At 54.9% G+C, this 23093-nt stretch overlaps 2 protein-coding genes across 2 annotated transcripts; one reads left to right on the forward strand and one right to left on the reverse strand.

Annotated features, from left to right (window-relative positions):
• The first annotated feature begins 2537 nt into the window (after positions 1 to 2537).
• GET1 (guided entry of tail-anchored proteins factor 1) lies at positions 2538 to 8272 on the forward strand. Its single transcript, XM_049785409.1, has 5 exons — positions 2538 to 2675; positions 4956 to 5121; positions 5514 to 5581; positions 6543 to 6657; positions 7993 to 8272. Exons 1-5 carry the CDS (start codon positions 2544 to 2546, stop codon positions 8064 to 8066), a joined length of 555 nt encoding a protein of 184 aa, XP_049641366.1. The 5' UTR covers positions 2538 to 2543; the 3' UTR covers positions 8067 to 8272.
• Positions 8273 to 11190: 2918 nt separating this feature from the next.
• On the reverse strand, positions 11191 to 22831 carry LCA5L (lebercilin LCA5 like). Its single transcript, XM_049785619.1, has 6 exons — positions 22513 to 22831; positions 18777 to 19291; positions 16950 to 17087; positions 13074 to 13158; positions 12650 to 12756; positions 11191 to 11796 (listed from the first exon to the last, which is right to left on the reverse strand). The coding sequence occupies exons 1-6, from the start codon at positions 22829 to 22831 to the stop codon at positions 11191 to 11193; spliced, it is 1770 nt and encodes a 589-aa protein (XP_049641576.1).
• Between the last annotated feature and the right edge of the window lie 262 nt (positions 22832 to 23093).

Raw genomic sequence — 23093 nt, forward strand, 5'->3', positions numbered from 1 at the left:
CTGTAAATCCCAATAAAATCCTCAATAAAAACAAATGGTGCTTAATAAAAATAGATGGCACGGATGCCTGGGTCTCATCCTAGGCCATTTCACTCCAGGCCTGTGGGCTTGCCTTGGGCTTTGGCTTTTCTAGTTTTTCCACCACACCCATCTCATAAAGTTCACTTGCTTGAGAGGTAAAATCCAGTTGTCTCTGTCAAGGTGGAGTTGTACAACCCCCAGCAGAAGCAAAGTTTAGGGCCGGAGTGATGGCACAGCGGTAGGGCGTTTGCCTTGGGACAGATCCAGGTTTGAATCCCATATCTAGGGTCCCCTTCGCCTGCCAGGAGCGATTTTGAACTCAGAGCCAGGGTGTGGCCCCAAAACCAAGAAATCAAAAAGAATGTGAGTCTCTGGAACTGACACCCCACCTTCGCTGATTTTCATCCAGCTGCAGGTTCATCGCCTACACTGCAGAGATGGGGGTGGGAAGGACGCAGCAAGATGTTTTAAAGCCCAGCTGCAGTAGGTGAGGCGCTTGGGCGTCTCCAGTCCTGTCTCTGTTTTCGGTTTTACAACCCCCACGGCGGTGCTCAGGGGTCAGTCCTGACAGTTGCGGACCCAAGGCTCGAACCCGTCAGCCTCAATCCCAGGCCATTTCCGTGCAGTCGGGCCTCCCGTGCCTGCTCCAGGCTTCACGACCTCTCCCCAGACTGCTGCCAGGCCCGCTTCTGGCAGGCTGTTTGCAGGCACCTCGCTCGGGTCTGCCAGGTTTCCTCGGGCACTGCGGCACAACACTGCTGCAGCAGACAGGACTCAGGCCCAACCCGGGTCCGGACAGCGGGTCGCTCTCATAGAGGCCCCACCACGCCAGACGACGGCGGGGGAACCAAGAGCTAACGAGCCTGGCAGGAGCGCCGCCCCACTTTAGCTTCAGCGCGGCGCAGTGCGCAAGCCTGGGCTTCAATGAGGCGCAGTGCGCAGGCGCGGGTGCCTGGGGGCAGTGCCCGGCAACTATCTGGGTACAGCGAGGCGCAGTACGCAGGCGTGGCAGCTCGCGGGCAATGCCCGACCCGGCTCGGGCTTCAATGAGGCACAGTGCGCAGGCGCAGCAGCCTGTGGGCAGTGCCTGGCCCAACTCTGGCTTCATCACAGGAAGTGCGCAGGCGCGACAGCTCGCGGGCAATGCCCAGCCCCACTTTGGCTTCAGGGCGGCAAAGTGCGCAGGCGCGGCAGCTCCCGGGCAATGCGGGACCTGCCTTGGCTTCGAGAGGCACAGTGCGCAGGCGTAGCAGGCCCCACACCGGCTTCATCAGGCTTCAATAAGGCGCAGTGCACTGGCCCGGCAGCTCGCGGGCTATGCCCGGCCCTATTTTGGCTTCGAGAGAGACAGCGCGCAGGCGCAATAGCCTGTTGGCAGTGCCCGGTCCCACTCTGGCTTCAATGAGGAACAGTGCGCAGGCGCGGCAGCTCTCGGGCAATGCCCGACCTTGCAATGGCTTCAGTAGGCTACAGCGCGCAGGCGCGGCAGCTTTTGGGCATTGCCCGGCCTGACTTTGGCTTCAAGCGGCATAGTGCGCAGACGCGGTAGCTTTTCGGCAATGCCCGGCCTGACTTTGTCTGCAACTCCCAGGAATTCCCGGCCCTGCGTTTGCTTCAATACGGCGCAGTGCTTGGCCCCACTCTGGCTATATCACGCGCAGTGCGGAGGCGCGTCAGTTCCCCGGGCAATGCTTGGCCTGACTTTGGCTTCAAGCGCTGTAGTGTGCAGGCGCAGCAGCCTGTGGGCAATGCCCGGCCCAAACTGGCTTCATCGCGACATAGTGAGCGGCATCTTCCGGGCAATGCCCGGCCATGCAATGGCCAAATAAGGCGCACTGCGCAAGCGCGCAGCTCCCGGTCAATGCCCGGCCTTAAACTGGCTTCAGGGTGGCACAATGCGCTGGCGCATCTAACCCTAATCCTAACCCTAACCCTAACCCAAACCCAGCCCGATTTTGGCTTTAAGAGGCACAGTGCGCAGGCGCAGCAGCCTGTGGGCAGTGCCCGGTACCACTCTGCTTCATTGCGCTGTTCTGCACAGGCGCAACAGCTCGGGCAGTGCCCGGCCCGATTCTGGCTTCAACACGTGCAGTGCGCAGGTGTGACAGCTCCCGGGCATTGCCCGGCCTGACTTTGGCTTCAATAGGCGCAGTGCGCAGGCGCCTCCGTCTATGGGCAGTGCCCGGTCTCACTGGCTTCACCGCGGCGCAGTGCACAGGCGCGGCATCTCCCGGGCAATGTCCGGCTCCGCATTGGCTTCAGTGCGCATGCGCTGAGGATCGCGGGCAATGCCCGGCCCAACTTTGGCTTCAGGCAGCACAGTGCGCAGGCGTGGTTGTTCCCATGCAGTGCCCGGCCCTTCTCTGGCTTCAGCAACTCCAAGTGCACAGGTGCGGCAGGTGTCGGGCGATGCCCGGCACGTCTTTGGCTTCACAGAGCCCCAGTGCGCTTGCGCGGCATCCCGCGGACAGTGCCGTGCCCGGCCCGGCCTCAGCGCGGTGCTTGGTGCAGGCGCGGTCCCCATGGAGCCGGCCCCGCCAGGTGAGGCGGCGATGAAGGCGGCCGAAGCGGACCGCGGGGCGTGGCTGCTCGTGCTCAGCTTCGTGTTCGGGTGCAACGTGCTGCGGATCCTCCTCCCGACCGTGTCCGCCTTCGTGAGTGCCTCGCCGGGTCGGCCGGGGCCGCGGGGGGCGCCCGGGAGGGGAGGGGAGGGGAGGGGCGGGAGGCGCAGGCGCATGCGCACGCAGGGCCCGCCGGCGCGACGCGGGGTCGGGGGCCCGTGGGGTGGGGGTGGGGGTGGGGGTGGGGCGGGGCCCGCGCCGAGCGCTGCGAGCTGCGCGCTTCACCGTGAGGCAGAAAAATGATGCGCGGCGAAAGAAGGTCGCGACGCCTGCCGGGCGCGGTGGGCGGTGTCCTGCCGGTTCGGGCGAGGGTCCTCGGCCCAGTGCTCAGAGGCCGAGCGCCTCATCGGGCCCCGATTGGGGATGGGAGCCGACTTGGTGGGGTGTGTGTGTGTGTGTGTGTGTGTGTGTGTGTGTGAACGTAAAGCACACAGAGACGAATCTGCCACATGCTCCCATATGGAATAGATATTCACGGGCAAGTACGTTTATTTATACAAATATAAGGGGCATAAAGAACACAGCAGCACCTTCGCCACCGGTGTGGACCACGGCTTCTTGCCCTCCCCAACGTTTCTTTGCTGCTTACTCGGCTTGACTCTTGGCTCTGCGCTCAGCTATCACTCCTGGTCGGCTCGGGGGACCCAGTGGACCGCCGGGGATCCAACCCAGGTCCTTCCCGGACCAGCAGCATGCAAGCCAATGCCCTGTTGCTGTGCTGTCACTCCAGTCCCTCCCAGTATTTCTTTCCTTTTTTGATGTTTTGGCTTTGGGACACACATGCACCCCGTCCCCTCCCCCACCTATAGGATGCTGGGGATCAAACCCTGGTCAGCTGACTGTCGCTCAGGCTGCCTCCCCAGTACACACACACACCCCAATAGGATGCTGGGGAATCACACACACAGATATACACCCCAATAGGATGCTAACGATCACACACACACCTGCAAGGCAAATGCCCTCCCAGCTGACTGTCACTCAGGCTACCTCCCCAATACACACACACACACACACACACACACACACACCAATAGGATGCTGGGGATCAAACCCTGGTCAGCTGTGTGTAAGGCAAACACCCTCCCAGCTGACTGTTGCTCAGGCTGCCTCCCCAGTACACACACACACACACACACACCCCAATAGGATGCTGGGGATCACACACAGACACACACACAGACACATACACACCCCACAATAGGATGCTGAGGATCACACACACACAGATATACACCCCAATAGGATGCTGGGGATCTCTTTTTTTGTTTTCTTTTTGTTTTTGGGCCACACCCGGCAGTGCTCAGGGGTTACTCCTGGCTGTCTGCTCAGAAATAGCTCCCGGCAGGCACGGGGGACCACATAGGGCACTGGGATTCGAACCAACCACCTTTGGTCCTGCATCGGCTGCTTGTAAGGCAAACGCCGCTGTGCTATCTCTCCGGGCCTGATGCTGGGGATCTCACACATACACACACACATACACACACACACACACACATACACCCCACAATAGGATGCTGGGGATCTCACACACACACACACACATGCACGCACGCGCACGCACACGTGCAAGGCAAATGCCCTCCCGGCTGACTGTCATGTCACTCAGGCTGCCTCCCCAGTATTCCCACCTGGAGAGACTCCCAGCCCCTTTGTGATTGTTACTGTCTCTTCCTCTGGTTGCAACCATTTGACATTCCCAGCAGCAAAATGCAAAAGAGACAATTCCTCCTGATTTCTCTTTTTTGGGAGGTGGGGATAGTCTTGTGTCACACTCGAGGGCATCAGGTGTTACTCCTGGCAGGCCTGGGGAACCCTATGGGATGCCGGAGATTGAACCCCCGTCGGCTGAGTCCAAGGCAGACGCCCTTCCCACTGTGCTGTTCTAGCCCCCAGGCCACCACTCTCTTTCCTTTCTCTGCTATTTTTGCTTCTTGTGCCATAGGCAGCGATGCTCAAGGCCCACTCTTTGCTCTGTGCTGGGGACCGGATCATGCCGTCAGCTTTCTGCCGTGCTCCCCGACATCCTAGATGGCTCCCTGAGCACCATCAGGAGTGCTTCAGTGAGTGCAGCCGCAGGAGTAAGCCCTCCACACTGCCAGGTGTGACCCCAAAACAAACTGTGGGAGTTTGTGTTCGGGTCACCCCAGCGGTGCTCAGAGCTGACTCCTTGGTTCAGTGCTCAGAGATCATTTCCAGAAGTGCTGGGCGAGCAAACATGTGTAGTGCCGAGGATTGGGGCAGCCTGCCCAGGGGCTGAGTTGGAGCCCGCTGCCCGTGCTGCCCTGACCCCAGCCCTGTGTCTTCCAGTTGTCTCGGGTGCTGCAGAAGGACGCGGAGCAGGAGTCACAGATGAGAGCCGAGATCCAGGACATGCGGCAGGAGCTGGCCACGGTGAACATGATGGATGAGTTTGCCAGATACGCGCGCCTGGAGCGCAGGATCAACAAGATGACGGACAAGCTCAAAACGCACGGTACTTGCTGCCTTCGGGGCGCTGCTTCCTGTGGGTGCTGCCCTCAGGGTCCTCCCTTCCTCAGGACTCCCTTCAGCGGGTAGGGGCTGCAGTTGGGGGCCTGCACCTCACGTATCCTGGGTCCCACCCACAGGCAGGAGACCCACAGACTATAACCTTTGGTTCCTTTTCTTCGTTTTTGTTTTTTTTTCCTTTCTGTTTTGTTTCATCTTGCTGTGGGCCACACACAGTGATGTTACCTGGTGGTGCTGGGGGTTGTCCCTGGCTCAAGTGTTGGGGATACTTCATGGAGTCGGGACTCCAATCTGGGGCTCCCACATGCAGAAGCCCTGGAACCGTGTCCTAGGAGAGGAGGTAACCTTTTGTGCCCTGGACCTCCTCTTGCCTTGCAGTGAAGGCGCGCACAGCTCAGCTGGCCAAGATCAAGTGGGTCGTAAGCGTCACTTTCTATGTGTTGCAGGTAAGCGTCCCTGAATCCAGTCCTTGATGGGGATGGTCTCTAGATGGTTGCTCAGCCCCCCCTCCCCCCCCCACCCTGGCTTGCAACTGGTCGCTGGGGTTCAGGGTAATGCGCTTTAGGGGAGTCTTATACACCGATCCCGGCATGGGTGGATCTGTTTATGTTTGCATATGTTTGCATATGCATATGTTTGCATATCTGTTCCCAGGAAGACTAAGTGGGGGAGACAGCAACAGCAAGAAGGGGGCTACTGGGTCAGGGGGAGGGGGAGAGACAGTGCCCTGCACCCCATTCCCAAAGCTTCCAAGGGAAGGTGCCTTCCTCTCTCGCTGGGATAGTGTCTGGGGCTCTTGGGAGCTCATCACTGGTTTTATTTAGTTTGACTTTTGGGCTACACCAGCCAAGCTCAGAGGTTACTTTTGGCTCTGCAGCCAGGGATCTCTCCTGGGGGTGCTCAGGGAGACCATATTGGATGCTGGGGATCAAACCCAGGTTGGCCATATGCAAAAGCAGGCACCTTTACCTCGGTTCTATTGCTCCAACCTCCTTGTTTTGTTCTTGGGCCACAGTCAGCTGCACTCAGGTTACTCCTGGCTCTGTGCTCAGAAATCACTCCTGGCATGCTCGGGGGACCCTATGTGATGCCAGTGACCGAACCCAGGTCTGTCCTGGGTTGGCCCGTGTAGAAGGCAAATGCACTACTGCTGTGCTATTACTCCGGCCTCGCGTCACCGATTTCTTGGGTGTAGCGACTCGTCCTTTGGCACCGGTGAAATCAATGACACTTCCCAGGAGGCTGCCCGCTTCCCCAGGCTGTTGTGGACTAGGGTCCTGGCGAAGCCCCGAGTGAGTTGGTTTCAGGGCGCATCTCTGGGAGGTGGCAGGCGGCAGTGCTGGGGCTGACCCCCGCCCCATGCTTGCCGTGGGCTGCCGGCACCCCTCACCTGAGTGGTCTCGACAGGCCGCCCTGATGGTCTCGCTCATCTGGAAATACTACTCGGTGCCCGTGGCCGTGGTGCCTAGCAAGTGGATCACCCCGCTGGACCGCCTGGTGGCCTTCCCCAGCCGCGTGGCAGGTGAGCCTCTCACAGAATTGTGGGGCGGAGTCTGGGGGCATCTTTCGGGGTCCTGGGGAGGACTCTGGGGCCACCACTGTCATGTTTGATTAGTAGGTGACAAGTCGGGGTCTAGAACATCCCTCTATTTTTTTATTTTTATTTTTATTTTTTTTTTTTTGGTTTTTGAGCCATACCCGGCGTTGCTCAGGGGTTACTCCTGACTGTCTGCTCAGAAATAGCTCCTGGCAGGCACGGGGGACCATATGGGACACCGGGATTCGAACCAACCACCTTTGGTCCTGGATTGGCTGCTTGCAAGGCAAACGCCGCTGTGCTATCTCTCCGGGCCTGATCCCTCTATTTTTAAACCTTATTTATTTATTGACCCAGCCTCGCTCATGGGTTCCTCCTGGCTCTGCACTCAGAAATCACCCCTGGCAGGCTGGGGGACCATATGGGATGCTGGGAATCGAACCAAGTTTTCTCCCCAGTTGACTGCATGCAAGGCAAATGCCCTACTGCTGTGCTATCTCTATGGCCTTTATTTTTTATTTTTTTTTGGTCACACCCGGCGGTGCTCAGGGGTTACTCCTGGCTGTCTGCTCAGAAATAGCTCCTGGCAGGCACGGGGGACCATATGGGACACCGGGATTCAAACCAACCACCTTTGGTCCTGGATCGGCTGCTTGCAAGGCAAACGCCGCTGTGCTATCTCTCCGGGCCCCTATATATTTTAATTAATTTTTTGTTTGTTTTTTGGGCCACACCCGGTGAGCTCGGGTTCCTCCTGGTTCTGTGCTCTGAAATTGCTCCTGGTAGCCTCAGGGGACCCTAGGGGATGCTGGGAATCAAACCCGGGTTGGCTGCGTGCAAGGCAAATACCCTACATGCTGTGCTGTTACTCTGGCCCCCAGGATCCAGGACATTTATCGGCAGAACCATGTTTTTTTGTCTTCCCCCTTTTACTCCCCCAGGTGCTCAGGGATCATTCCTGGAGGTCCAGTGAGAAATGGGGTCTGGCCATGCTCAGGGGCATAACTCTGGGCTTTGAGCTTACAGATCACTCCTGGCGGTGCTCAGGGGACCCTATGGGTTGCCGGAGGTGGAATCAGGGAATCTGGGTCAGCCATATGCCAGGCCAGCACCCTCCTTGCTGTGCTCTTGACCCGGCTCCCATGTGCATTATTTTGTGAGTGGGGGCCAACGCGACATCTGCACTGAATTGGTACATGCCCTTGCCTGCCCACTCCAGTCTGGGAATTGCAGGGAGTTCCTGTCCCCTGGAGTCAGGCAGAGCCCCCAGGGGTGTGTGCCCTTCTCCGCACTCACACTACCCTCTCTGTGTCTGTCCAGGCGGGGTCGGCATCACCTGCTGGATCTTGGTGTGCAATAAGGTCGTGGCCATCGCGCTCCACCCTTTCAGCTGATTGTGGCAGCCGCCGACCTTCTGCGAAAGGAATTGTGGTTCAGCTGAAAATGTGACTTAGATCGGCCTGGGGTTGATTTTTTGTTTTAAGAACAGGTCAGAAAAGGGGGGGGGGGGCTGGAGTGATGGGGAGGGTATTTGTCTGGCACTTGGCTGACCTGGGTTTGATCCCCATCATCCCATAGGGTCCCCAGAGTACAGAGCCAGAAGTAAGCCCCTACGCACCAAACAAAGCCAAAAGAATGCAGTTTTTTTTTTTTTTGTTTTTTTTTTTTTTGGTTTTTGGGCCACATCCGGTGACGCTCAGGGGTTACTCCTGGCTATGCGCTCAGAAGTCGCTCCTGGCTTGGGGGACCATATGGGACGCCGGGGGATCGAACCGCGGTCGTCCGAGGCTAGCGCAGTCAAGGCAGGCACCTTACCTTTAGCGCCACCGCCCGGCCCGGTTTTTTTTTTTTTTTTTTTTTTTTTTGTTTTTGTTTTTTGGGCCACACCCAGTAACGCTCAGGGGTTACTCCTGGCTATGTGCTCAGAAGTTGCTCCTGGCTTGGGGGACCATATGGGACACCGGGGGATCGAACCGTGGTCCGTCCAAGGTTAGCGCAGGCAAGTCAGGCACCTTACCTTTAGCGCCACCGCCCGGCCCCGGTTTTTTTTTTTTTTTTTTTTTTTTTTAACCTCAAGTGGTGCTCAGGTGTCTGGGCGTCATTCCTGGCATCCCTTGACACACTGGGCAGGCATTTAATGCAAGGACCCGAAGATTTGGCCCCACGACCCACCAGGGCTTCCCCTGGCGATGCTCAGGAGGAAGGCTCTGTGTGTGTCTGCATGTGTGTGTCAAAGCCAGGTTGGGTGCTGCAAGGCATGCCCCTTCTCCTGTACTATCATCGCCTTAGCCTCCTCTGTTTTTTTTTTTTTTTTTTTTTAATGAGGGCTATATCGTGTTTGTTCTGAACTTGATTCAAGATTCTTTGAAGACACGCAGCTTTGTACACTTGTCACTGACCAGAGTCCTGGTCAGTAGGCCACTCCCTCACCCCGTTCCAGCCAGCTGGGCACTGATTTGGTGGCTAGAGACGTGCCCTTGTGCTCAGTTTGGGCACAAAAGCCGTTTGGCCAGCCCGACTCTGGTTTTCCCGAGACTTTGGGCCTTAAGTGGAGTGATGGTCGCCTGCTGGGTCATGGATTCGAGTCACTTGGCTGAAATTTCCTGCTGGTTCTCTGCACCAGGCACTGATGGGTACCAGCCTTGGGCTCAGACTCCAAAGAGAGCAACACTAATGGACAGGCTGTCCAGCAGCCTCGTTGGGCAGAGCCTCTGAGGTTCCTCCCGGGCTTGTTTTCCCAAGACAGACCCAGTCATTTAACGCCCTGCTCTGCGCTCCCATTTGCGTGTTTCCTATTTAACTGACTGCAGACGAGTTGTATGTCAAGAACCTGTGGTGCTTGTGCCTGTGAATCGGAACCAAGCTGAGTGAGGAACTGGAGGGCCGCTCAAGTTCATGTCAACGGCTTAATGTCTAGTCAGAAAGAGGAATCATTCAGTGCTGGCACAGTTTTGAAAACTCCTTTTTTTCCCCCCAATTAAAGGCTTTGTAAGTGTCTCTGTGGCTTCTGTCTTTGGCTGGGACCAAATCCTTCATGACGGTGGCCGAGAAGTGTCCGTCCTCGATGGCCGTGCTCCGTGTGGCTCTCCTGGGGTCCCTCCTGTGCTCACTGGCTCTGAACTCTGCAGGAGGGTTGAGGGGTGTGGCAGGACATGCACTGGCTGGCACTGTTACCCCATGAGCAGCCAGGTGAGGGGGTGTTTGGAGACATGGGCCTGGGTCTCCCAGAGCAGTGAGCTAGCAGGCCAGTGGGGATGGGCCCCCTGGCTGGCCCCTCAGTCATGCCAAATGAAGGGAGGGGTCATGCTCAATGGAGTCCAGAGACTAAGATGGATAGACACAGGTGGGTCTGGAGTGAGCGCAGCAGGGAGGGCTCACCTGAATTCGATCCTCCACATCCCATAGGGTCTCCCGAACACTTCCAGGAGTGATTCCTGAGTGCAGAGCCAGAAGTAAGCTCTGAGCACTGCCCGGTGTGGCCCCCAACCTCCTCCCCTGAAAGAAGGCACACAAAATGAGATAAAAAGTCTGTGGAGGGGCCGGCGAGGTGGCGCTAGAGGTAAGGTTTCTGCCTTGCAAGCGCTAGCGCGTCCCATGGTCCCCCAAGCCAGGGGCAATTTCTGAGCGCTTAGGAGGAGTAACCCCTGAGCATCAAAAGGGTGTGGCCTGAAAAACCAAAAAAAAAAAGAAAGGTAAGGCGTTTGCCTTTCATGCAGAAGGTCATCAGTTCGGATCCGGCTTCCCATAGGGTCCCCTGTGCCTGCCAGGAGCAATTTCTGAGCATGGAGCCAGGAGTATCCCCTGAGCACTGCTGGGTGTGACCCAAAAACCACAAAAATAAATAAAAGTGCCGAAGCCGAAGCGATGGTGCGGCATAGGGCATTTGCCTTTGCACGCTGCTGACCCAGGATGGATGTTGGTTCGATCCTCGGCGTCCCATATGGTCCCCCAAGCCAGGAGCGATTACTGAGCATCACTGGGTGTGCCCCCCCCCCAAAAAAAAAAAGTCTGTCCCGTGACTCAGGAGGTAGACTGCTAGGAACCCGGGAGTGTGGAGGTGCAGTGGATAATCCGGTGAGATACTGGCGCTTGGCTGGCAGCGAGGGAAGGATTTTCACTGTGGAACTTGCCTTGCAAGCAGCTGCGCCAGGCCGCGGTTCAGACCCACAGCAGGCACCCCCGGGCCTCCCCCAGCACCGAGCCAGGCGGAGCCCCGTGGCCCTTGCCGGGCTGGCCGCGAACCACAAAGCACACTAACCAGAACTGCCTCCCACACACACCGAGGGCCCAGGTCAAGGCTGGTCCTCCAGATGTCACAGGCAGCGTTTTCCACGACGTGCGCTCTGTTGTAGGCCCAACCCGGCAGTGCCCGGGACGCCAGAGGCTGTGCTTAGGGGTCGCCCCAGGACCCTGTTGCAGCGCCTGGATCTAGCCCGGCGAGGCCTTCCCGCCCCGTGCACTCCCTCTCCGTTGGGCTGCAACCTCCAAGGCGCAAGCCCCCAGGCCCTCCGAATTCCCCTAAGAGAGAACCGGGGGCCGCCCCCTGGTCAGAGAACCGTCTCCCTTTCCTTCTGGCGGGGAGGGCGTCCTCGCGGGGTCCCCGAACAGCTGGCGCATCAGGCGGCTCTGCCGGTCCCGGAGCGCGTCGTCGGCCGCGGGGCCTCCGCGGGGCCGCCGGGCCTGGCCGCAGGAGGGCTGGTAGGCGCAGGCGCGCGCGGGCCCGGCGGCCGGCAGCCCGTGGTGCAGGTTCTCGGTGGCCTCGGAGAAGGAGTAGCGCTTGCGGGGCCGCGGGGCCGGGGGGCGGCTGGCGGGCTCCGGCTCCGGCCCCAAGGGGGACCCCCGCACGCGCCTGGGGGGCGGGGACCGCGGCTCCGGCTCCTCGGGCTCCTCCGGCCGCGGCGCGTCCTCCAGGGGCGCCTCCGCCTTCGCCGCCGGCTCCCAGGGCGCATCTGCGGGAGAGGAGGGTCTCGGGGGCCGGGGCCGGGGCGCGAGGGGGAGCAGGGACTGAGGCCGGCTCAGTCCGAGGGGGAGGACCCGGCCCGTGTTAGGGGTGCAGCTTTTATCGGGGGTCCAGCCACGACAAGGAGGCCCAGCTTTAGGTGAGGGTGTTGGGGGGTCCTGACACTGTGTTAGGGGAGCCCGACGTATGTGAAGAGGCCCTGCTGGTCTTAGGGGACCCAGCCTGTGTTAGGAGATGCAGCCATTATTAGAGATCCTGGTCCGTGTTAGGGGTGCAGCCATTATTGGGGGGCCGGCTTGTATTAGGGGGCAGGCCATTATCTGAGGTCCAGCCTCTGTAAGGAGGCCCAGCTTGTGTTAGGGGGTGCAGCCATTGTTAGGGGACCCGGCCCATATAGGGTTGCAGCCATTACTGGGGGCAAAGCCCACATGAGGGGTGCAGCCATGATCAGGGGCACAGTTAGTGATGGTTGCAACCATTATTGGGGCTTAGCCTGTGTGAGGGGGTACAGCTATTATTAGGGGTCTAGCCACTAAAGGGGTCCTGTAGTATGTTAGGGGCTCAGTCCATCTTACAGGAGCCCAGCACTGTGTTAGGGAAGTCAAGCCTATGATAGGAGGCCTGCCTGTGTGTGGGGGACCTGCCAGTGTTAGGGGACCTAGCCTATGTTACGGGTTTAGCCATGTTACCACATGTACGCCCTCTACCACCTGTGCCCCCCTGCCACAAACCTCTGCCAGCTGGTAAATCGCCTTGGTGTCTCCTGTTGGCTTCGTCCTGGCTTGGGCGCTTGTCCACAGGGGGCAGGATGGGGCCCGAGACTTCGGGGACTTTCTCCCTCTGACCCATCCTTCCCGCTTTGAGTTTAACCTGCAGTACAGAAAAGCGGCCGAGCTTTCCTTCCTCCTGGGTAGCGGTGGTTTTTGGGCCATGTTTCGTCCAGACCCCAGATGCTGGCTGTGGCCTCGGGGCAGTGCCCGTTTATCTGGCAAGGAATAGGAGCATGGAGCTCTGTACCTTCTCTGTTGGGGCCGGGACTTCGTAGGACTTCTGGGTCTCCTGGTGTTTCTGAGTCACAAAGGCGAAGCTTCTCCTGTCAGCTTGGGTTGCTTTTGTCAAAGCACCTACAACGAGCCACAGCAGAGTTAGGACAGATGTTACATTCGGGATCTGGGTTTTCTTTCCTCTTTTTTCTTGGTTGGTTTTGGGCCACACCCGGCAGTGTTCAGGGGTTACTCCTGGCTTTATGCTCAGGGATCACTCCTGGCAGGTTCGGGGGATCTCAGATGGGATGCCAGGGATTGAAGCCAGATCAGCCACATGCAAGGCAAGAGCCACCAGGAGTGGCTCCCAAATCAACCAACCAAGCAACCAAACAACAACAAAAACCCCCCAACCCCCAAAAAAACCTTGATTCTGAGCATAAAGAATCCGTGTCCACCTTTCAGACCGTCTTGCGATTCACAGAGGTTCCTCAGAAGCCGGTTGGTGTAGATGTTCCTGATCTCCAGCTCCCGCTCCTTCTCCTGAGGACCACAGGACAGGAGTTTCCTTACACGTTTGCTTGGCTGTGCCACAGCATCTTCAGAAAAGCCACGTCCAGGCAGCCAGGAAGAGGCCATCTCTGCCACAGAGTCCTTGACACCGGCACCACCCTGTGACTAAGTGCGTGGGGACAGGCCGGGTCTCTGCTCCAGAAAATGCCCAGGGCCTGAGCCACAGAGAGGAGTTCTTGGGGTTTGATGTAAGAGACAGAGCAGAGAGAGAGAGGAAGAGAGAGAAAAAGAAGTAGGGGGAGAGACACAGGGGCAGAGAGAGAAACAGGGAGAGAGGGGCCAATGATTTGGGGAGATAGAGTAGAAGGAACAATTTAAGCAATTTCTAGGAAAGGCTCTTTGATTTTTTTTTTTGTTTGTTTGTTTGGTTTGGTTTTTGGGCCACACATGGTGACACTCAGGGTTTACTCCTGCTATGCATTCAGAAATCGCTACTGGTTTAGGGGGGACCATATGGGACGCCAGGGGATCAAAACACGGTCTGTAGTAGGCTAGCACCGGCAAGACAAATGTCAGTGTGTCACCGCTCAGGCCCCAGGCTTTTTTTTTTTTTTTTTTTTTGGTTTTTGGGCCACACCCAGTGGTGCTCAGGGGTTACTCCTGGCTGTCTGCTCAGAAATAGCTCCTGGCAGGCACGGGGGACCATATGGGACACCGGGGTTCGAACCAACCACCTTTGGTCCTGGATCGGCTGCTTGCAAGGCAAATGCCACTGTGCTATCTCTCCGGGCCCAGGCTTTTTGATTTTTAAAATTTGACATTCTGCTTCATAATTATGCCAAATATTTATGTGGCTCTAAATGAAATCCACTGGAGAAAAGCTGGCATCAGGTATAGGATGCCGGGGATCAAACTCGGGCTAGGTACATACATGCAAAGCAAGCTCCCAAAACACTTTCTGCTGTGCTAGCACCCTGGCCCCTCAAGCACGTTTGAAAACGTAGCCTGGTGAAACTGCTTGCAGGTGAGGCCCCAGAGCCACTGGCGCCAACGCTGCTGAGAGCCTGGGGCCCAAACGACAGTGATTCAGCTTAGACTTGTGTCTGCTGAGGAGTCAGGTTGGGGGGGTGGGAGGGAACCTGGGGTCACTGGTGGGGGGACAGGGTCTAGGGAGGCTGGGGTCCGACATGCACTGCATGTCTGGGAGCCTACAGGGACCAGTTCTGTAAACCACAGTATCTCGACTTTTCAAAGATGGGGCACATACATGGTGTCTAGGTGATGTCCTGTTTTTTTTTTTTTTGTTTGTTTTTTTTTTGGGTCACACCCGGCGTTGCTCAGGGGTTACTCCTGGCTGTCTGCTCAGAAATAGCTCCTGGCAGGCACGGGGAACCATATGGGACACCGGGATTTGAACCAACCACCTTTGGTCCTGGATCGGCTGCTTGCAAGGCAAACGCCGTTGTGCTATCTCTCCGGGCCCGATGTCCTGGTTTTGATCCCTGACATCACACACACACACACACACACATACACACACACACACACACACGAACACACTAACACACGAACACAACACAATGCAAATGCGATGAAGCCTCATCCTCCTATTCTTCCTAGGTAACTTGACCTTACCTGCAAGACCCCGCCCATTTCCTGGGAGGGGTCTTGGAAAAGGTAGATAGGCTTTGACCAGAGAGGATTAGCTTTTTTTAGTCTTTTGCCAGCATGCAGATCAAAGGGAAGATGGCTGAAAGGAGTTAAGATGCAGGGCTAGCTAAGAATGGCTGAATGCTTAAAAGGTTATGATATAGGCCACACATGTGTGTAGTGTTAAATAATTAACGATGGAGTTGGATGGAGATGGATGGATGGAGGGATTTTTCTCTGCCATCCCAGGCCACATGGCTCCGCAATCCCCATTCAGTTGGTGGGTCCCAGGTTTAGGTGAACGGCGGAATCACTCATCCAGAGACAGGCATCAGGAAGCATCAGCTTTATTCATACCCTATCCACCACATCATACCCTATCCACCACATGTGTGGCCTATATCATAAACTCTTAAGCATTCAGTCATTTTTAGCTAGCCCTGCATCTTAACTCCTTTCAGCCATCTTCCTTTTGACCTCCAAGCTGGCCAAAGACCAAAAGAGCAAAAAAGGCCTAATCCCCTCTGGTCAAAACCTTACCTACCTTTTCCAAGACCCCTCCCAGGAATGGGCGGGGTCTTGCAGGTAAGGTCAAGTTACCTAGGAAGAAAGGAGGGATGAGGCTTCACATGTGGTGGATAGGGCATGAATAAAGTTGATGTTTCCTGAAGCCTGCCTGTCTCTGGATGAGTCTGATTCCGCTGTTCACCTAAACCTGGGACCCGCCAGCTGAATGGGGGTTGTGGAGCCATGTGGCCTGGGATGGCAGAGAAAAATCCCTCCATCCACCTCTATCCAGCACCATCACTAATTATTTAACACTACTATGTATACGTATACGTGTGTGCACACACCAATCAGGGGCTATTCAAATTATTTCAAATATTTTTTTTTTTTTTTTTTTATGGTTTTTGGACCACACCCGGCGGTGCTCAGGGGTTACTTCTGGCTGTCTGCTCAGAAATAGCTCCTGGCAGGCTCAGGGGGCCATATGGGACACCGGGATTCGAACCAACCACCTTTGGTCCTGGATCGGCTGCTTGCAAGGCAAACGCCGCTGTGCTATCTCTCCGGGCCCCTATTTCAAATATTTTAAATGTTTCTTTTTATTTGTTTATTTTGGTTTTGGGGCCACACCCAGCAGTGCTCGGGGGTTACTCTTGGCCCTGTGCTCAGGAATCACCCGACTGTGCACAGGGGACCCTTGGGATACCAAGGATGGAACCCTAGTGAGCCACATGCAAGGCAAACACCATCCACACTATGCTATCTTTCCAGTCTTGTAAGTTACTTTTAAATTAAAAAATATTTTGGGGGCCGGGAAGGTGGCGCTAGAGGTAAGGTGTCTGCCTTGCAAGCACTAGCGTTGGACGGACCGAGGTTCAATCCCCTGTGTCCCATATGGTCCCCCCAAGCCAGGGGCGATTTCTGAGCGTATAGCCAGGTGTAACCCCTGAGCGTCAAATGGGTGTGGCCCAAAAACAACAAAAAAAAAAATTTGGGGTGGGCCCGGAGAGATAGCACAGAAGTGTTTGCCTTGCAAGCAGCCGATCCAAGACCAAAGGTGGTTGGTTCGAATCCCAGTGTCCCATAGGGTTCCCCGTGCCTGCCAGGAGCTATTTCTGAGCAGACAGCCAGGAGTAACCCCTGAGCACCGCTGGGTGTGGCCCAAAAACCAAAAACCAAAAAAAAAAAAAAAAAAAGAAAATTGGGGGGTGACTTTAAATTTTGATTTCAAGGTGATAATACACTATCATGTCATGAAATTAAACACAAGTTGTCTTGCTAATGGTGAGATCAGAGGTTGAAATTTTCCTATGACAGGACACATTTATTTATATACCAGGCTGTGAACTCTTTCTCTTTCTCCTCTCTCCTCCTCATCTCTCTTCTCTCTCTCTCTTCTCTCTCTTCCTCTCTCTCTTCTCTCTCTTCCTCTCTCTCTCTTCTCTCTTCCTCTCTCTCTCTCTCTCTCTCTCCTCTCTCTCTCTCTCTCTCTCTCTCTCTCTCTCTCTCTCTCTCTCTCTCTCTCTCTCTCTCTCTCTCTCTCTCTCTCTCTCTCTCTCTCTCTCTCTCTCTCTCCCCCTTCCTCATCTCAGAGGTACTCAGGGATAATGCCTGGCTCTGCACCAGGCTCTCTCTCCACTGACAGTTGCTCTGGCCCCAAGTACCTTGAGTTTCTGCTGGAGGTGCTTCAATTCCACCTGCAGAGTCTTGTTGGTTGTCTGCGCAGCCAGGGTCTTCCTGCTTTCTGTGACCAGCTGCTGGCTGAAGACTTTGTGGTTCAGCTTCAGTTGCTTTTCCAGCCTCTGAAAACAGTGGGGTTTCTTTTTCTTTTCTTTTGTTCTTTATTTTTTTTTTTTTTTGGTTTTTGGGCCACACCCGGCGGTGCTCAGGGGTTACTCCTGGCTGTCTGCTCAGAAATAGCTCCTGGCAGGCACGGGGGACCATATGGGACGCCGGGATTCGAACCAACCACCATTGGTCCTGGATCGGCTGCTTGCAAGGCAAACGCCGCTGTGCTATCTCTCCGGGCCCTCTTTTTCTTTTCTTTTTTTGGGGGAAGGGGGTTGGTCTACACCCAGTGGCACTCAAGTGTTCCTCCTGGCTCTGCCTCAGAAATCACTCCTGACAGGCTCAGGGGGGACCATATAGGATGCCGGGAATCAAACCTGGCTCAGCCACATGCAAGGCAAATATCCTCCCCTCTGTGCTATGGCTCCAGACCCTGACCTCTATCTTTTGTTTGCTTTTTTGGGGTACACCCACAGGTCATCAGAGCTTCCTCCTGGCTCCGTGCTCAGGAATCACTGTGGCAGATGTGAAGCCTGGAGCAAAAGACACTCCATTTTGTCCACCCAAAGTTAAGGTTCCATTTAAGGGCTAAATTTCTTTCTTTTCTTTTTCCTTTCCCTTTTGCTTTCCCCTTTCCTTTCCTTTCTTTCCTTTCCTTTTTCCTTTCCTTTCCTCTTTCCTTTCCCCTTTCCTTTCCTTTCCTCTTTCCTTTCCCCTTTCCTTTCCTCTTTCCTTTCCCCTTTCCTCTCTCCTTCCCTTCCCTTCTTCCCTTCCCTTCCTTTCCTTTTCCCTTCCCTTCCCTTCCCTTTCCTTTCCTTTCCTTTCCTTTCCTTTCCTTTCCTTTCCTTTCCTTTCCTTTCCTTTCCTTTCCTTTCCTTTCCTTTCCTTTCCTTTCCTTTCCTTTCCTTTCCTTTCCTTTCCTTTCCTTTCCTTTTCCCTTCCCTTCCCTTCCCTTCCTTTTTTGTGTCACACTCAGTGATGCTCAGGGGTTACTCCTGTCTTGGAGTTCTGTATGGGACACCAGGGGAAACCACGGCCTAACCTAGGTTAGCACGTGCAAGGACCCTACCACCTGCGCCACCACTTTGGCCCCAGGGTTAGTTTCTATCCCAACAATCATGACACAGACACCAAGGTCCTACAAACCACAATATACCATCCTATACATCTAGCCATAAAGGACATGATGAAGCACCCTAGAAACACCCTAGGCAACAGCCAATCAACTTAAAAGTCAAGACTTCCTGCTTCGGGGCAGAGAGATAGTATAGCGGTAGGGCATTTGCCTTGCATAAGGACACACCTGGGTTTGATTTCCAACATCCCGTATGTCCCCCAAGCCTGCCAAGAGTGATTTCTGAGTGCGAGTGCAGAGCCAGGAGGAACCTGAGTACTGCTGCATGTGGCTCAAATACAAAAAAAAAAAAAAAAAAAAAGAAGACTTCCTGCTTCTAGCCCTATATAACCTGACATGACACCCCAGGGGGTCACCTCCTCCAGGTGGTGGCTCTGATCGGTCAGTTTGTAGCTTGCTGGTTGATGGAACAAAGCTTCGCTTTGCTTTATTTCAATTGTGTGCTCTTGTCCTACTCTGGACCCTCACAGCAGCCTCGGGGGACCCTAGAGGATGCCGGGGATAGATCCCAGGTGGACTGCAGCGTGCAAGGCCGACGCCCTCCCCGCAGTGCTCCCCAGGCCCCAACCTGTATCTTTTTGTCATTCCCCTCCAGCCTGGCCGTCAGCACGGACAGTTTCTGGGCGAGCTCCTCCCTCTCGGCCAGGTTCTTGTCCTCCGAGAGTCTCTGCAGCTGCTGCAGCGCGTCCCTGGTCTTGAGCAGCTCCTGGTCTGTCTCGCGGAGCTTGCGGGTCATGGTGCGCTCCTTGCCCTGCGAGTTCTTCAGCAGCTGCCGCAGATGCTGGACCTCGCTCTGGTGCTTGGCCACGACCTGCGGCAGGTGGTTCTGCGAGTGCTCGTACCTGCCGAGGGCCTTCAGGTGTCTGTACTGCGCCTGCCTCAGGAACTGGTTCTCCAGCACCATGGCCTCGAGCCGCCGCGTCACGTCGGCCACCTCGTTCCTCAGCTCCTTGATCTTGTGCAGCCTGGCCGAGAGGATCCGGTGGCTCACGGCCTCTCGCCTCGGGGCTGTCATGCTGGGCTGAGGGTGCAAGACCGGGCGTTTCCAGTCAAGCTGCCTTTCCGTCGCGATGCCCCGGGGGCCTGTGCCAGGCGAGAAAGGACTCAATTATTGACAACAGGTTCAGAATCGGAGGCCACCCTCCTGCCACTCTCTGCCCCTACTAGCACGTACTGGGGAGGGGCTAAACCCGGCCTTACTTAGGGGGTTGTTCCTGACGGTGCCTTGCGCCTTTCGGACCATGAGGTGTCAAACTGGGGTATGTGGCAGGCGACAACTTGACTCCTCCCTTTTTCTAATGTTCCTTTTTGGTTTTGTTGTCATACCTGGCCACGCTTAAGGGTTACTCCTAGGTCTATGCTCCAAGTTACTCCGGGAAGGCTCAGAGGACCCTACGGGATGCTGGGTATCGAACTCTGGTCAGCTACATGCAAGACAGATGCCCTCCGTGCTGTCACTCTGGTCCCCAGGGTCAAGTACGTCCTCTGACACCATCTCAGTGAACACAATCACTGTGTCTTGCCACGATCCATCTTATAGCTGCGTATTTCAGAGCTGTGTGCCCAAGTTATAGAGCCACAGAAGGATGGGTTTGATTCCCGGCATCCCATACGGTCCACTGAGCCCACCAGGAGTGATTCCTAAATACTGTTGGATGTGGACCCAAAATAAAAACCAAAACAAAAAAACAGCACCAACCATCACTGGGTATGGCCCAAATATTCTCCCTCCTCACAAGAAAAGGATATAGAACAGGTTGAAAATCAGATCTGAGGGGCCGGGCGGTGGCGCTAAAGGTAAGGTGCCTGCCTTGCCTGCGCTAGCCTTGGACGGACCGCAGTTCGATCCCCCGGTGTCCCATATGGTCCCCAAGCCAGGAGCAACTTCTGAGCACATAGCCAGAAGTAACCCCTGAGCATTACCGGGTGTGGCCCAAAAAACCAAAAAAAAAAAAAAAAAGTTGTTTAAGGGGGCCGGGTGGTGGCGTTAGCCTAGGACGGACCGCGGTTCGATCCCCCGGTGTCCCATATGGTCCCCCAAGCCAGGAGCGACTTCTGAGCGCATAGCCAGGAGTAACCCCTGAGCGTCACCGGGTGTGGCCCAAAAACCAAAAAAAAAAAAAAAAAAAGAAAATCAGATCTGAGCCCGGAGAGATAGCACAGCGGCGTTTGCCTTGCAAGCAGCCGACCCAGGACCAAAGGTGGTTGTTTCGAATCCCAGTGTCCCATATGGTCCCCCGTGCCTGCCAGGAGCTATTTCTGAGAAGACAGCCAGGGGTAACCCCTGGGCACCGACAGGTGTGGCCCAAAAACCAAAAAAAAAGAACAACAACAACAAAAACAACAAAAGAAAATCAGATCTACAGAACTTGTACTAATTTCTCCTATAAAAGCCATCTCTGAATACAGGAAAACATGGTAATGCCAACTAGCTGTGTATTGGGGCCAGCTGCAGCCATAGTATATCAGGGAGGGCACTTGCTGCGAACGCAGCCCACCTAAGGTGAGGTTCCCGGCATCTCATAGGGCCCCCTGTGTCCTAAGAGTGATCATTTAGCACAGTGCCAGGAGTAAGCCCTAAGCACAGTGGTATGGCCCTAAACCCCACACAAAATCAAACTAAAAAGTCCCTCAAATTCTAGAAACTCCTATCAAACCAAAGTTCTGCTGTCATTCTATTTTTTTCACTACGAAATATTTATCTACCATCAAACAGCAGCACAGCAGGGACGGTGTTTGTCTTGCACATGGCTGACCTGGGTTCAAACCCGGGCATCCCATAGGGTCCCCTGAGCACTATTGGGTGTGGCTCAAACACACACACACACACACACACACACACACACACACACACACACACACGAAAACCTAAAAACCTAAGAGCCAACCTTCACTCTTTCAGATAAAGTAATTTAGGGTTCAATTTCACCTTGAGGTATCTGTATAAAGGACTCAAAACTGTTTTTGTGTAATAGATAAACAAAGCAGCTATTTCCAAAAGTCAAATTCCCAGGCATCCAACATTCCAGGTATAGTTCTGTTCTTGTGGAAATGGCTTTAGAAATACAACTTCTGGGGCAAGAGAGATAGCATGGAGGTAAAGGTGTTTGCCTTGCCTGCAGAAGGACAGTGGTTGGAATCCCAGCATCCCATATGGTCCCCCGAGCCTGCCGGGGGCGATTTCTGAGTGTAGAGCCAGGAATAGCCCATGAGTGCTGACAGGTGTGACCCAAAAACGAAAAACAAAACAAGAAAGGAAGAAAGGAAAGAAAGAAAGAGAGAGAGAAGAAAGAAAGAAAGAAAGAAAGAAGAAAGAAAGAAAGAAAGAAAGAAAGAAAGAAAGAAAGAAAGAAAGAAAGAAAGAAAGAAAGAAAGAAAGAAAGAAAGAAAGAAAGAAAGAAAGAAAGAAGAGAAAGAAATACAACTTCTCACCAAGTTCCACAGTGTCAGTTGTGACACTCCAGGATCTGTGACAAATCCTTGGTTCTGAATGTTGCTATTTTGAGGGATTGCTTTTTATGGGACCACATATGGCAGTGCTCAGGGGTTCCTCCTAGCTCAGTGCTCAGGAATCACTCCTTGCAGGCTTGGAGGATTGAACTTGGGTTGGTTGCATGCAAGGCCAACATCCTCCTCACTGTGCCATGGCCCCAGCTTGCACTCATAGGCTCCTCCTGGCAGGGCTCAAGGAACTGTATGGAGATGCCAGGGATGGAACGCTGGCAAGACCAGCGCCAGGTCTGCTGGACTCTCTTCCCAGCCCATCCCACAGTTATTCTTTACAGTCCCCAGAATGCTCATCTAAGTTTGCTCAGACATTTGCACATTTCCTACACAAGAAGTCATGGACAGTGACTCCAGAAGCCCTTAAATACAGCTTTTTTTTTTTTTTTTTTGGTTTTTGAGTCATACCTGGTGGTGGGGTTACTCCTGGTTTTGTGCTCAGAAATTGCTCCGGGGGCCGGAGAGATAGCATGGAGGTAGGGCATTTGCTTTGTGTGCAGGACAATGGTTCCAATCCCAGTGTCCCATATGTTCCCTCGAGCCTGTCAGGAGCGATCTGAGCTCAGAGCCAGGAGTAACCCCTGAGCGCAGCCGAGTGCAACCCCAAACCCCCACCCCCCAAATAAATTGCTCCTGGCAGGCTCAGGAGACCATATGGATGCCAGGATTCGAATCACCATCCATCCTGGGTTGGCTGCGTGCAAGGTAAACGCCCTTCTGCTGTGCTATCTCTCTGGCCCTGAATACACCTTACGAAGCGAGCTCCTTGGTGCTTGGTTGGGAGATGCTGCGGCCCTTACCTTTGTATATGGAAACTTTAGAAACATTAATGTTTTTCTTCTCCTTTTTGTATTTTGGCAGAGGCTCTAAACAGGTTCTATGGAGAGTCACTCTGGAACCTTCTGAGATAAAGTCTTCGGACAAGTCACCATGAGAGTGTGGACTGGTGCAGGAGCCCGGAGACTTGCTATAGTCCACACTCTTGTTGGAAGCACTACTGGTCTTCAGAAAGTTCCCCGGGCCCGGGCTGTGCTTGCCTTCTGCTGACCTCTGGTTTCTTTCTATCATGCCAGGGAAATATTCATCGAGGCTTGTTCCTGCTGTGTTGGCCAAAGACATAGGAACCAACCTAGGAGAAAAGATGCATTTGTGGTTTTGTTGTTGTTTTCTTTTGGGCCACACCTGGTGACATTCAGGGGTTACTCCTGGCTCTGTTCTTAGAAATCACTCCTGGCTTGGGGGACCATATGGGACGCCAGGGGATAAAACCACGGTTCGTCCTAGTTCAGCTGTGTGCGAGGCAAATGCTCTACCGCTGCGCCACCGCTCCGGCCCCTGCATTTGTGATTTTTCAGACTGATGGCCACAGCCAAGGACTCAA

This window comes from Suncus etruscus, chromosome 13 (genome assembly GCF_024139225.1).
Source record: "Suncus etruscus isolate mSunEtr1 chromosome 13, mSunEtr1.pri.cur, whole genome shotgun sequence".
NCBI lineage: Eukaryota > Metazoa > Chordata > Mammalia > Eulipotyphla > Soricidae > Suncus > Suncus etruscus.

Excerpts from the sequence above, each read along its gene's own strand:
- GET1 (XM_049785409.1), top strand. The coding sequence starts at position 2,544 with ATGGAGCCGGCCCCGCCAGGTGAGGCGGCGATGAAGGCGGCCGAAGCG. Across the intron at positions 2,676-4,955 it reads TCCCGACCGTGTCCGCCTTC|TTGTCTCGGGTGCTGCAGAA; the intron begins GTGAGTGCCTCG and ends TGTGTCTTCCAG. Across the intron at positions 6,658-7,992 it reads CTTCCCCAGCCGCGTGGCAG|GCGGGGTCGGCATCACCTGC; the intron begins GTGAGCCTCTCA and ends GTGTCTGTCCAG.
- LCA5L (XM_049785619.1), bottom strand. The coding sequence starts at position 22,831 with ATGTCTTTGGCCAACACAGCAGGAACAAGCCTCGATGAATATTTCCCT. Across the intron at positions 19,292-22,512 it reads TAAAGTTTCCATATACAAAG|GCCCCCGGGGCATCGCGACG; the intron begins GTAAGGGCCGCA and ends CGCCTGGCACAG. Across the intron at positions 12,757-13,073 it reads ATCGCAAGACGGTCTGAAAG|GTGCTTTGACAAAAGCAACC; the intron begins GTGGACACGGAT and ends GGCTCGTTGTAG.